This window comes from Natator depressus, chromosome 6, assembly GCF_965152275.1.
Source record: "Natator depressus isolate rNatDep1 chromosome 6, rNatDep2.hap1, whole genome shotgun sequence".
Taxonomy (NCBI): Eukaryota; Metazoa; Chordata; order Testudines; family Cheloniidae; genus Natator; species Natator depressus.
This window is the reverse complement of record NC_134239.1, coordinates 109,626,603-109,641,331: the sequence shown is the minus strand read 5'-3', so window position 1 is coordinate 109,641,331 and position 14,729 is coordinate 109,626,603. Positions and strand designations below refer to the sequence as shown.

The 14,729-nt window shown below is 44.1% G+C and overlaps 1 protein-coding gene across 2 annotated transcripts in view; it reads right to left on the bottom strand.

Moving 5' to 3' along the window:
- PPP2R5C (protein phosphatase 2 regulatory subunit B'gamma) overlaps positions 1–14,729 on the bottom strand; it is a 190,843-nt gene that overhangs the window by 19,544 nt on the left and 156,570 nt on the right. For both annotated transcript variants that reach the window (XM_074956247.1, XM_074956248.1), the window contains 3 exons: positions 14,511–14,681; positions 4,213–4,340; positions 1,675–1,776 (listed from right to left, as the gene is read on the bottom strand). In XM_074956247.1, the coding sequence (XP_074812348.1) occupies positions 1,675–1,776; positions 4,213–4,340; positions 14,511–14,681 (401 nt within the window). The remainder of the gene's footprint in view (positions 1–1,674; positions 1,777–4,212; positions 4,341–14,510; positions 14,682–14,729) is intronic.

Sequence of the window (14,729 nt, the reverse complement as noted above, 5' to 3'; positions counted from 1 at the left end):
CCACCTCAGAAAAATCAGGATTAACTCATTCTTCTTTTTAGCAGACTAACTCCTTGGCCAGGGAATTGGTGTGAAATCCCAGCTCTACTGAAGTCAATGGCAACACTTCAATTGACTTTAGTGGGGCCAGAGTTTCAACACTGCAGTGGGAGCTCTCTCAGCCATCAGATGGTAGAGTAGGAGTTCTAAATATTTAAGTGTGTGTCCTCTCAAGTGGTTGTGTTAAATCAACACCTCCCTCCTCAAATGAATTTTAATTCATGAGCAAAAATCACTCTTTCAGTTGCTCAGGATTCAGTTTCTTGTCTGGACTCTGCTGCACTCAGGAAAAAATAGAATAAAGACTTTATTTTCTAATATAAAAAATACATAGAATTGTTTTTACTAGAAAAATAGTACACCAAAAACTCAGTCCTCTTTATACATCATAGAAAGAAGCAAAAAAGATACACTTCTTTTATCCTTTTGCCAGAATACTTTTAAAATTTGTCTCATACTACATGTTCTAGCTCACTTTCACTTAAATTTACAGGAATAACCTATATACCAGCATAAGCACCTATACCGTAGTATAACTGAGACACTAGTTACGGGGGCGGGGGGGGGAAGAGGAGGGATTGCACTGATTTCAAACAAATATAGTTAAAGCAGTACAAAACTATGTGTTGCTAAGCCCTTAAGGACTGCTACAGGAAGAAATCACAATCATTTCACTTTGAAACTGAAAACATGATTCTAACCAAGATCTGCTCAAACACCCAAATATTACTATGTTGAAACAGAACCACCAATAGTTTTCATTTCTATACTTCTTTTAAATCAGGATCTGAAACACTTTACAAGCAATTATTTATGCCTCAAACCATCCCTGTGAACATGCATAGACTTATTACACCCACGGGGAAGTAGAAGCACAGAGAAATTAAGTGACTTGAAGACCATACAAGTCAGTTGCACATTTGGGAATAAAAACCAGAAAAGTTCAAGCTTCCAATCCCCTGCTCTGTTTACCTGACCATACTATACTTCTTTCCTATTTATCAACAATTTATGAAATAAGTTCCCAGTGCTGCTCAGTCTATCAAATAAAGGAATCTCTTGCATTTTCCTTTTAAATTTGTACCTAGGTTAAAGATGAAATTAAGCAAAATTAAATACTTCACTTTACAGATGGCTGTGAGGAATATGCTACCACATAGCATTAATACAAACATATCGCATTCATCATTGCATTTATGACAAAATACAATAATGCCCTGTACATATATGCACATGCAACACACTCTACAAAACAATGCTGGAGGATTCTGAAAAGTACTGGGGTTTGTATGCAGGGGACAGATGGCAGATAATGCATCTAAAATAAAAGCAGGATGTAAATTAGTTAGCATTCTCTTCCATTGGACTTTGACACCACCAGTCGCACAACAATGATTTTGCAGAAAGATGGCTGCCAGCAACAGTATTAGGTTAGAACTACTATTTTAAACACTTCACGGTTCATGCATGCTGAGGAAAAAAAAAATCTCACCATGTGAATTTTCAGATTTTTGTGCTGAATAAAATGGGCATAACTTTTTTTTTAAAAAGCGAGAGTAGCTTTTCAAAGTAAACAATGAAAATTCTCTGAACAGGTTATTGTAGAATAAGCTGAAATGTTAATATGAAACTTACTTCAGTTTTTCTGCTTTAAATTGTTGCGTGCAGTCGTCAAACAGTTTTTGGTTCATCTCCATGAAGAGTTTCAGAGCATTGTATATCAAGCCATGTATTGTCCTATAAGTAAAACTTCGGGTTGAAACTCTCAGTACTTTAAATTTTGCTCTGGTCAACTGTAGCCAATAACTTACACAACTAGAAAATTACATTATTTTAGAATACATGAAGACAAAACTAGTTAATGGAAGTTTCATTTTAGCTACAGTATGGCTAATACAAATTCTAAATCATTAAATGTTTTAAGCAGCTTCAAATACAGTTTACTTACTCTACAGCAGTATTTGCCACTTGTTAATGAAAAATGTTCTTCAGAGGTTCTAATTCTCCTTTATATGATATTGTGCATCAATATACGGTTGCTTTAGAAATTTAAAAGTTGATACAATTTTAATCAAAATTGAATTATTAGAAAAAAATTAAAACAGTAATATAGACCTCAGCAGATGATACAATTATACTGTCAACTGACTGAAATTCTATAAATATTTCTATACTGATATAGGAGTCTGCATACTGTAAAACTTATTCTGAAAGCATAACCACATCTATACACATATGGCAGAAATATATAAAATACTGAATCACAATAATAGGGCTCTTTAAAACTAGGGGAATTCTGCACCACTGTGCAATGCAGAATTTTGCAGAATTCCCTGTCTCCCCCGCAGAATTGGGTTGCAGAGCTGCTGACTGCCACTAGGGGCCGCTGGACTCTGTAGAGCCCAGCTTGCAGTGAGCAGAGCACCCAGCCTGGCTGGCTAGAGGCTGCATGCTCTGCTTGATCCTCATTCTCCTGGCAAAGGGTGAGGAAGGGCAGGGCTGCACCACACAACATCCCCTGGCAGGACAGTAAAGAAGCTGTGGGGAGTAAAGGGTGCTGGTGTCTGGGATGGGGGGGGTGCCTCATGGCTGGGATCTGGGGGGGAGGGGCATGGTGGTGTCTGCACCGAGGGGTGCCCTGTAGCTGAGCTCTGGCGGGAGGGGGGGTGTTGGTGTCTGAGCCGGGGGGGTTCCCCACAGCTGGGTTCTGGGGCGATGAGAATGCAGGTGTCTGGGCTCTGGGGGCCCCACATAGTGCCTCCCCACTGGAACTTGGTTGTCCTAGGGGTTTCTTTAACTCCCTACTCCTGGGGAAATATTTTTTGCTGTTGTCTGTATGGTTGACAGACTTGTTGACAAGTATTTTGAAATAAACTATCAAAAATAATTGAAACTGGACTGATTATATTATTATGTTATTTTGACAAATAAAATATGCAGAATTTTAAAATATTGTATGCAAAATTCCTCTGGGAGTATATAAACAAACAGATTAGAAACAGCATGAAAAACAACAACAAATCTTCACCTGCATTATATAGTGCACATTGCCAGGGAAGTAAAAGTTTACTCTATAGAAGTAATCTATTATAAGTTACTGATCACCAGATCAGAAAAGAAATCAGTTACATCGTTAATTTGCATCATTCATGTTGGTTACACAGTGAGCGTGGGGGTGTAATGGATTTCATGACTTCACTCATGCTCAGGACAGAATGAATGGAGGGCCATAAAAAGTGAGAAAAACAACTGAAAGTAACCCATATTTTTTATTCACAACTTGAATCTTTTTTTAGGATTATAGTTTTTCTTTTAAAAGTAATCCATATTATATTTTTTAAATCAGTATATCAGTGAATTACCTGTATCCAGTTATTGCACACACTTCCCTCAGTATACCTTTCACTGAAGTTACTGGGAGATTCATCAGGCATTACTGTAGGCCAACCAATCAATAGTCCTCACTCCACAGCAATGAGCTATGGAACAACCACACTACCAGCTCTTGCACACTAGCTCAAACAAAATTGTTTTGCAGCTGGAGCAGCTTCAAAATGGGGCTGACTAGGAGTACTTTCATGCGTGAGTATTATACTGTTGTGTGGATGGAAAGGGAAAAACAAAGGAAATATGTAAACAGAGAAAGTAAACAGGCAACAAATGCAGAGAAAGAGAAGAAGAAAAAAGAAAGAATATGATGATTTTAATATGGATATAGTCAAATGATTATCAATGGAAAAATGTGGGTCAACAAAGTTTAGAGGTCAACCATCAAAATTAGTCTTTAGTAACCACTAAGCTACTATGCAATACACATTTAATTTACTCAATATAAATAATCCAAAATAAAATATGGTATAGGAGAAAAGCTGCACTAAAACATATTTTTACAGGAAAGAGTCCACCCTCTCAAATGCATTTCCTGGGCTCTCTGACAGTGACATGACATTTGCCCTCACTCATTTCCTTTCACATTGTTAAGGTCTTGGGGAGAAATATTGTCACTATGCATGATTATACTGTAGCTACAACAGGTAATTCACAAACACAAGGCATTTTAACCCTAATTGTTTGAAACGAAAGTTCAATACTGTTAGATAAGTAACATTACCAAAATTTAGAAAATCATTTAAATATATTAACCAATATATTATTTGTACAAGAATCTCTTACTTGTTCCAATGTGTCTTTGAATTTCGGTACAATGATGGAAACATGATGGGCAAAATCTTTGCTGCATTGTCACTGATTAAACTCATAATGTACTCATTATTCCAGTAGTATAGTGCTCGTTCTGCCACCTGAAAGACATGAAGGTAAGCACACTACTTTATCCGCCTTCCAGTTAGCATTTACGTACCATAAAGTTTGCTAAACAGAACTGAAATTAGGAAATAAAATGGCTTGGAGAGAATTGAGGATACCAAATATTAAGTATCAAAATATTTTAAAATTACCATCAAGAAATTCAAAGTTATGGTTTACTTTTTAATCTGGGTCAGAACTGTGTATTTTACAAACATATGGCTACAAATCATTCTTAAGAAACGTGTCCTGTGCCCTCCATTTTATCTATGATGCAGCATATTCACAATTTAAATAGAACCCCTGTGACCTGTTGGTGTCATGTAGGCAGTGACACACTCCTTGCATTTAAAAAAAGGTTCTCAATCAAGAAAGTGGGTGCCAATTTGGTACTTCTACAGTTGCACTGCAGTACAGCTAAGAAACTTAAGAACTGCTGTGATCCAAGGATCTCTTGATGCCAACTCGCAGAAGGCACAGAGGTACATAGGGATACAAAGATCCCATGGGTTCACTAAAGAATATCATATCAGGTCTCTAATGAAAGCTTGTGTCGTACTAGTAATCAATCATTGTGAACTGTGTACACAGAACACACATGAAGAGTTACGTATATATTCTAAAAATTACGTTCTCAGAGTTAAGACAGGTCACTCAAAAACTGTGCATCTGGAGACAAACTTCTACAGGCAGGGAGTGGGAGACACATATCTCCATGGTGGATCACTGTGTATAGTATGTCATACAGTAGAAATTTATTAGCATTCTAAGTCAAATGTTGATGAAGAGCTGACAGAGATTTGAGAAGGAAATTAACAGGAGGAAATAAATAGCAGGGGTAACCGTATTTCAGGTAAACATCAGAGACATGTTCTTATGTATTTGGGAGAGCAGAGAGGCACCCTGAAATCCTTCTCCAGGGAAGGAAACTGACAGTGGGATTTGCTTCATGAAAAAGGGATCTGAGCCAGGCTTGGCTGAAAATGCTGGGAAGAACGTTGGTTGAGATAAATTTCTCTAGTCAGAAGAAAACACGGTTGCTAATCTTTCTGTAACTGTTGTTCTTCAAGATGTGTTGCTCATGTCCATTCATGTTATGGTGTGCATGTCATGTGCAGAGTTGCCAGAGATTTCTCTCTCAGTGGTATCCATAGGGCTGGCTCTAGCGCCCTCTGGTGCACCACGATCCTTCTTGCCAGAGAACTCTGAAAGAGTGGCAGGAGGGTGGGTCATGGAATAGACATGAGCAACACATCTTGAAAAACAACAGATACGGAAAGGTTAGTTACTGTTCTTTTCTTCAAGTGCTTGCTCATGTCTGTTCCATGTTAGGTGACTCATAAGTGGTACCCAAGGAGCTGGGCTCAGAGTACATGGACATGCAGATTGTAGCACTGCTCTTCTGAACTTGGCATTCTCTCTAGCCTGCTGTGGGGATGGCGTAGTGGAAAGAGAAGGTATGCAATGACGACCATGTGGCAGCCCTGCAGATGCCTCAGATTGGGACCTGGGCCAGAAATGCCACTGATGAAGCTTGAGCTCTGGTCGAATAGGTGGTCAAGATGGCAGGAGGTGGTACACCTGCCTGCTCGTAGCATGTATGAATACAGGAGGTGATCCAGGATGAGATTCTCCGGGCTGAAACCGGTAGGCCATTCATCCTGTCTGCTACTGCCAAGAAGAGCTGTGTGAATTTACTGAACGGCTTGCTCCTCCCAATGTACAAGGCCAGGGCACTTCTAATGCCGCTCCCTGCATTCCTGTGTGGTTTTGGGAAGAAAACTGGCAGGAAAATAGTATGGTTATTATGAAGCTGCAAGACCACCTTTGGAAGGAGCTGGGTGGGGGTGCAGTTGAACCTTGTCCTTAAAGATCATTGCATAAAGTGTTTCTAAGGTAAGGACCCTAATTTCTGAGACCCTCCTGGCTGAGGTAATTGCCACCAGGAAGGCGACCTTCCAGAGAAATACAACAGAGGGCATGATGCTAGCAGCTCAAAGGGAGGGCCAGTGAGTCTGGATAGGACCAGGTTAAGACCCACAGTAGAAATGGTTCACAAATTTGAGGGTAAAGTCTCTCTACCCCTTTAAGGAAGTGAATGGACATCTCATGCAAGACCACCGACCTACCGTCCACCGAAGGGTGGAAGACAGATTGCCACTAGATGTACCTTGATAGATGTGAGGGCCAGACCCTGTTGCTTAAGATGGAGCAGGTATTCCAGCACAGCTGGAGGGATGACTGAGTCAGTGAGAGACCTTGTTGAGAAGACCACACCAAGAAATCCTTCCATTTGGCTGGGTAAGTAGCTCTAGTGGACGGTACCTAGTAAGATTTGGCGAACTTGCTCTGAACAGGTTCATGGAGCATCCACACAGTCAGGTGAAGGGCCCTGAGGTTTGGGTGGAGTAAACGGCCATGGTCTTGCAAGATCAGATCCAGGCGGGGTGGGAGCAACAGCGGCGGTGCTACTGACATGTCCAGCAGCATGCTGAACCAATGTTGTCGCAGCCACACAGGAGCTATAAGGATAACCCTTGCCTTTTCTTGCTTGACTTTCAGAAGGACCTTGGGTACTAGAACTGGAGAACACACATAGAATAGGATCTCTGTCCATAGAAGTAGGAAGGCATCGGAGAGCCTGGACCGCGATCAGTAATGAGAAAAACTGCTGACGTTTTTTATTCTGCCTGGTTGCAAACAAGTGTACCTGGGGAGACCCCCGCCTCTGGAAGATGGATCTCATCACCTCTGGCTGAAGGGACCACTCATGATGAGAGGAGAAAGACCTGCTGATGTGATCTGCCAGGGTATTCCAGACTCCTGGAAAATGGGAAACCTTGAGGGGAACTGAGTGTTTCATACAGAAGTCCCACAGACCAATGGCCTCCTAGCACAGGGTAAAGGAGCATGCTCCTCCCTCTCTGTTGATGTAAAACATGGCTGCCATGTTGTCCATAAACACTCGCACAACTTTGCCAGTGATCTGGGGAACGAACACTTGGCAAGCTAAGCAGACCACTCTGAGCTCCCTGACATTTATGTGTAGGGGGAGTTCTTCCAGGGACCACAGGCCCTGAGTCCTGATGTGCTTGAGGCAAGCTCCCCAACCTAGATCGGATGCATCTGAAATGAAAGATACTGAAGGCTTTGGGGGAGGGGTTTGTGACAAAGGAAACATGTCAAAGCCATCTACCGGGGATCCTTCACCAGTCAAGGGAGGCAAGGACTGGGGTGGGAACTGTAAGCACTGAGTCCAAGTGGTGTCCGTTTGGTGATTACACTGGGCCAACCAAGCATGCAGGCGTCTGAGGTGTGGCCTTGCGTGCTGTACCATGTAAGTGCACACAGCCACGTGTCCCGAAAGTTTGAGGAAAAACAGGGGTGTTGTGATGGGGTGGGCCTTAACCTTGGATATCAGAGCCGATATGGTCTGGAATTGAGCCTCTGCAAGGAAGGCTGTGGCCTGGGTTGAGTCTAGTACTGCTCTGATAAACTCTATTCTCTGGATGGGAATGAGAGTCGACTTTTGCTCATTTAACAATGGGCCCAGTGCATGGAAGGTGGCTTGGACCAGGCTGATACTGTTCTTCAGTTGAGCCTCTGAACGACCCTTGATCAGCCAGTTGTCGAGGTACAGGTAGACTCGGACACCTTGCCTTCTGAGGAAGGCCACTACTACCATCATTCCATAAAAACCTGAGAGGCTGCTGACAGACCAAAGGGGAGGACAGTGAATTGGTAATGAGTTTGGTTTACGATAAATCTGAGGAACCTTCTGTGGCCTTAGAAGATGAAAATGTGGAAATAGGCATCTTTCAAGTTGAGGGCAGCATACCAGTCCCCTGGATCCAGGGAGGGAATAATGGAGGCCAGGGAGACCATGCGGAACCTCAGGTTCTTGAAATAACTGTTGCGGCAATGCAGGTCCAAGATGGGTTGAAGACCCCTTTTGGCTTTCAGGATTAGGAAATATTAGGAGTAAACCCCTTCCCTCTCAAGTTCTGATGCACCTTTTCCACAGCCCCTACTCACAGGAGGGCTTGGACCTCTTGTGCTAGAACTTGCTTGTGAGAAGGGACCCTAAAGAGGGATGGGGATAGGTGGTGGTGGAAGAAAACTGAGGGGTGTAATCTTCCTCCACCATACTCAGCATCCAGTGGCCTCAGGTGATGAGGGACCTCACCGGGCTGAACTGGGAGAGTCAGTCTGAAAACAAAAGGGGGGCAGAATCCGATGCGGGAATTGATATAATGCTCTTGGGTGTGCCTTCAGAAGTTCTGTTTTGGGCCTCCTGGGATCTGTGTGACCCTGGTAGGAAGTTGAGGTAGACTGGACAGTTGTCTATACTTGTAACTCCTGCACAGTTTCTTGAACAGGTCCTGTAAAGACAGTGGAGCCAAGAAGCAGGCCGGTTGCTGGGGCTAAGGACTAAGGCCAGGAGCATCGCCCCATGACCATTGTGGAAGCTGTTGTTATGGCTGTTGTGTGAGCTGCACCTAGAGCTGCTTGGAGTGAGACCCTGGCTATGATTTTCCCTTCCTCTATCAGGGTGGAAAACTCTTGCCTGGAGTCCTGAGGCAGTGAATCTTTAAACTTTGCCGTAGAGTCCCAAATATAGGAATCATTCGTCCGCAGCAAGGCTTGTTGGTTGGAAATGCGAAGCTGTAATCCACTCGTTGAATACATTTTTCTGCCAAACAGGTCTAGTTTCTCTAAGTCCTTTTGCTTGGGGAGGGGTGGGAGCGGGGGGATAGCACCCGACTGGTCTTGCCTATCTCTGTCATTGGCCACTGTGACCACAATGGACCGAGGAAGAGGGTGAGAGTACAAGTATTTGTACCCCTTGGCAGGCACATAGTACTACTTCTCTGCCCTCTTTGAAGTGAAAGGGAGAGAAGATGGGGTCTGCACACACCTAACTTGGAACATGAGCAAGCACTCAAAGAGCTGGTTAGTTAAATTTAATCTCTAGAAAGGGTGTTATAATTTTGTTTTACCTGTAACCATTTGTCTCCAATGCTCTCACTCTCTATCACTTGAATCTCTGTTCTTTGATGATAAACTCTTTCTTGTTTTCACTACAGATATAAGTGCTGTATGTTAAGAACGCTGGTAATCATGAGGTGAAATTTACAAGCTGGGACATACTATTCCTGTGAGACTAACAAATTTATTAGAGCATAAGCTTTTGTGGGCTACAGCCCACTTCATCGGATGCATAGAATGGTAGGAGAACACTTCAACCTCTCTGGCCACTCAGTAAAATATTTAAGGGTGGCAATTTTGCAACAGAAAAGCTTCAAAACCAGTCTCCAACAAGAAACGGCTGAGCTTGAATTAATATGCAAACTAGATACCATTAACGTGGGTTTGAATAGAGACTGGGAGTGGCTGGGTCATTACACATATTGAATCTATTTCACTATGTTAAGTATCCTCACACCTTCTTGTCAACTGTCTAAATGGGCCATCTTGATCATCACTACAAAAGTTTTTTTCTCCTGCTGCTGATAGCTCATCTTAATTAGCCTCTTACAGTTTGTATGACAACCTCCACCTTCTCTGTATGTATGTATGTATGTATGTGTATTTGTATTGTGACAAAGTTCCTCCTCTACCTTTGTGGGTCTTGCGCTTATTGGCGGATTTACTTGCCTTGGAGCTTCACGGTAGCCCTCAGTTTGGCCGTTTTCGTGAACCCACACTCCACGTCAACTCCTCCTGTGTCTGACCAGGAGTTGGGAGGTTTGGGGGATCCCGGGCCCGCCCTCTACTCTGGGTTCCAGCCCAGGGCCCTGTGGAATGCAGCTGTCTAGAGTGCCTCCTGGAACAGCTGTGCGACAGCTACAACTCCCTGGGCTACTTCCCCATGGCCTCGTCCCAACACCTTCTTTATCCTCACCATAGGACCTTCCTTCTGGTATCTGATAATGCTTGCACTCCTCAGTCCTCCAACAGTATGCGTTCTCACTCTCAGCTCCTAGCGCCTCTTGCTCCCAGCTCCTTACACGCGCACAACAAGCTGAAGTGAGCTCCTTTTTAAACCCAGGTGCCCTGATTAGCCTGCCTTAATTGATTCTAGCAGCTTCTTGATTGGCTGCAGGTGTTCTAATCAGCCTGTCTAAATTGTCTGCAGAAGCTTCCTGATTGTTCTGGAACCTTCCCTGTTACCTTACCCAGGGAAAAGGGACCTACTTAGCCTGGGGCTAATATATCTGCCTTCTATTACTCCCCTGTAGCCATCTGGCCCGACCCTGTCACTATGTGTATATATATATATATATATATATCTTCTTACTATATGTTCCATTCTATGCATCCGATGAAGTGCACTGTAGCCCACAAAAGCTTACGCTCAAATAAATTTGTTAGTCTCTAAGATGCCACAAGTACTCCTGTTCTTTTTGCGGATACAGGACTAACACGGCTGCTACTCTATTCCTGAGAGTACAGCAGATCTAAAAGCTCTGTAACTGTTTGGTGGATCATGGGCTGAGCACTTCAGAGACACATTTGGAGGTTTGTGTGTGCCTATTGCTAACCTCTTCAAAAAAACCAAGGTCTGAAGCTATTGGGGCCATACATTTTGTAAATACCCATGGGGCCAAGGAGAGGCCAAAATGTAGCACCGTGAATTGGAAGTGACACTGGATCACCATAAAACGGAGGAATTTTCTGTGTCCTTGGAACATGGAAATATGAAAATAAAGGTCTTTCAAGTTGAGAGCACCGTATCAGTCTCCCGGATCCAGGGAGGGGATGATGGAGGCCAGAGAAACCATGTGGCACTTCAACTTCTCGAGATATTTGTCGATTCGCCACAAGTCCAGAATGGCCCCCTTTTGCCTTCAGGATTAGGAAATAACAGGAGGAGAATTCTCTCTCCCTCATTTCCCAAGGGATCTCCTCCAATGCCCCCAGCTGCAGGAGGTTGTCTACCTCCTGAACGAGGTGTTTCTCATGAGAAGCATCCCTGAAGAGGGAAGGGGGTTGGGGGTGGTGGTGGCCGAGAATTGGAGGGTATATCCCAGCAATACAATTTCTAGCACCCAGCAATCTGAGGTAACCCGTGACCAGGCCTAATGGTAGGGACGAAGGTGGTTGAGGAAAGGATGAGGCAGATCCAGGAAGCTGACTGGGGCATCGCTCTGAAGCGCACCCTCAAAATGCATGCTTCTGGCCCCCATGTTTCACCAGGCCAGGTTGTGCAGGTGAATGGGAGGAGGAAGGGCGGTGACTACTAAAACTTGTGTCCTTATCCCTTTTCCTTGCAGACCCTTGTCGAGACTGTCAAGGCCTTAGTAGAGGGGGCATCTGGAACTGTTTCGACACAGACTGAGGCATATGTAACCCCAGTGAGCCTGAGTGTCCTTCAATCTGTGCAGCCTCACATCCATCTGTTCTGCAAAGAGTCCAATCCCATCAAACGGGAAATCATGGATCAAGGACTGTATCTCCTGGGACAGGCCTGCAGACCGAAGCCAGAAACAACGCCTCATGGCCAGCGCTGAGGCGACCACTCTGGCTGCCGAATTGGTCACATCCCATGCCATTTGGAGAGAACACCAAGCTGCTGTAGTACCCTCCTCAACAAGGGCTCCAAATTTTGGGGTCGCATCCTGGGGCATGGAGTCCTTGAATTTATGGAGGGAGTCCCATAAGTTGAAGTTATCTCTCTTCGAAGAGCTTAGTGGTTTGCGACTCTGAACTGGAGACTGGCTGTGAAATACATTTTCCATCCGAAAAGTTCCAGTCTCTTGGCCTCCTTATTTTTGGGGGTGGAACTAGATTGCCCTTGCTTGTCTTTTTTGTTGGCCACAGAAACTATCAACAACCCTGGGGGGCGGGTGAGCGTACAAGTATTCGAACCCCTTGGCTGGGACGAAATACTTCTTTTCAGCCCCCTTGGAGGTGGGTGTAATTGAGGACGGGATTTGCCAGAGGGCTTTGGTGATCTTTAGAATCCCTTCGTGTATGGGCAGGGGTAGATGCAGAGAGCACATTAAACAAAGTGTCTGATTGCTCCACCATCTCTTCCACCTCTAGGCCTAACTCAGTGGCCACCCTTTGGAGCAGGGCTTGGTGCTCCTTAAAATTGTCCAGTGGGCTAATTCATAGATACTAAGGTCAGAAGGGACCATTGTGATCATCTCGTCTGACCTCCTGCACAATGCAGGCCACAGAATTTCACCCACCCACTCCTGCGAAAAACCTCTCACCTATGTTTGAGCTATTGAAGTCCTCAAATCGTGGTTTATAAAGACTTCAAGGAGCAGAGAATCCTCTAGCAAGTGACCCGTGCCCCATGCTACAGAGGAAGGCGAAAAACCTTCAGGGCCTCTTCCAATCTGCCCTGGAGGAAAATTCCTTCCCGACCCCAAATATGGCGATCAGCTAAACCCTGAGCATATAGGCAAGATTCATCAGCCAGATACTACAGAAAATTCTTTCCTGGGTAACTCAGATCCCACCCCATCTAACATCCCATCACAGGCCATTAGGCCTATTTACCATGAATATTTAATTACCAAAACCATGTTATCCCATCATACCATCTCCTCCATAAACTTATCGAGTTTAATCTTAAAGCCAGATAGATCTTTTGCCCCCACTGCTTCCCTTGGAAGGCTATTCCAAAACTTCACTCCTCTGATGGTTAGAAACCTTTGTCTAATTTCAAGTCTCAACTTCCTGGTGGCCAGTTTATATCCATTTGTTCTTGTGTCCACGCTGGTACTGAGCTTAAATAATTCCTCTCCGTCTCCGGTATTTATCTCTCTGGTATATTTATAGAGAGAAATCATATCTCCCCTCAACCTTCTTTTAATTAGGCTAAACAAGCCAAGCTCCTTGAGTCTCCTTTCATAAGACAAGTTTTCCATTCCTCGGATCATCCTAGTAGCCCTTCTCTGTACCTGTTCCAGTTTGAATTCATCCTTCTGAAACATGGGAGACCAGAACTGCACACAGTATTCCAGGTGAGGTCTCACCAGTGCCTTGTATAACGTTACTAAAACCTCCTTATCCCTACTGGAAATACCTCTCCTGATGCATCCCAAGACCGCATTAGCTTTTTTCATAGCCATATCATATTGGCGGCTCATAGTCATCCTATGATCAACCAATACTCCAAGGTCCTTCTCCTCCTCCGTTACTTCTAATTGATGCGTCCCCAGGTTATAACTAAAATTCTTGTTATTAATTCCTAAATGCATGACCTTACGCTTCTCACTATTAAATTTCATCCTATTAATATTACTCCAGTTTACAAGGTCATCCAGATCCTCCTGCATGATATCCCTGTCCTTCTCTAAATTGGCAATACCTCCCAGCTTTTTATCATCCGCAAACTTTATTAGCCCACTCCCACTTTTTGTGCCGAGGTCAGTAATAAAAAGTTTAAATAAGATTGGTCCCAAAACCAATCCTTGAGGAAGTCCACTGGTAACCTCCCTCTCTAATGCGAGAAGGCCCCACCATAGCCTCATCTGGAGAGGATGAGGAGAATAGGAACACTGAGGGAGGGCCCGGGGCATCATCCCCGGTGGTGGAAGGGGGTCTCGGGGTGGGCACCTGCCCTTCCGCCCCAGCATCTGCTTGCACTTTGTGCACCAAGCCCGGTGCCATTGGTGCTGCCTGATGCTTGTCTGATGCGGCAACCGACGATTGGTGAGAAGAGGGCATCGGCATAACAGGCATGCCCCAGGCATTCCAGTAAGGCCATTGCGCTGGCCACTGACCCTGCTGCCAGGACAGCATCGCAGAGGTGGACACAGCCTCAGGAGCTCAGGCTTGATGGTGCTGTCTCAGCGAGAGGCTGAACTTCCCTGCCACAATACCCACAAGGGCCAAAACCATGATGTGGGTGGAAAGCTCAAGATCCTCAGCTTATGGTCATTAACAGGTACCTCTACTGCCCTGACAGAGAGGCAAGGGGCAGGAAGTTGGGTGCAACAATCACTAAGTCGCCTGGCCCTCTGAGCTCCCTATCACGGGCTCACTGAAGTTAGGCACCTATGTGCTATTTTTTCAGCATTTTCAACATACTAAAATCAGTTATTTTAAAAAAGTTTAGTACATATATATCTAAAACGATCAATTCACTAACAATGTAAAAATCCTAAACTGAAGATCTGGTTTTATGAGTTCTTTGAAGTACAGACCTGGAAGTGCGGACTGGACACACATTTGGCTAGCTGTCTGAAAAGAGGCTCCATAACCTTTACAAATTCAGATGGTTCAATGACATCTAAAATTTCCTCTAGTTCATTTAAAAACATGACTTCTTTTGGACTGTGAGTCTTTGGCCAGTATTTGAGCAGTGCCATCACCACCTGTAAAAAGAACGTTTGCAGGAAAAAAATTAATACACAATTTTCATA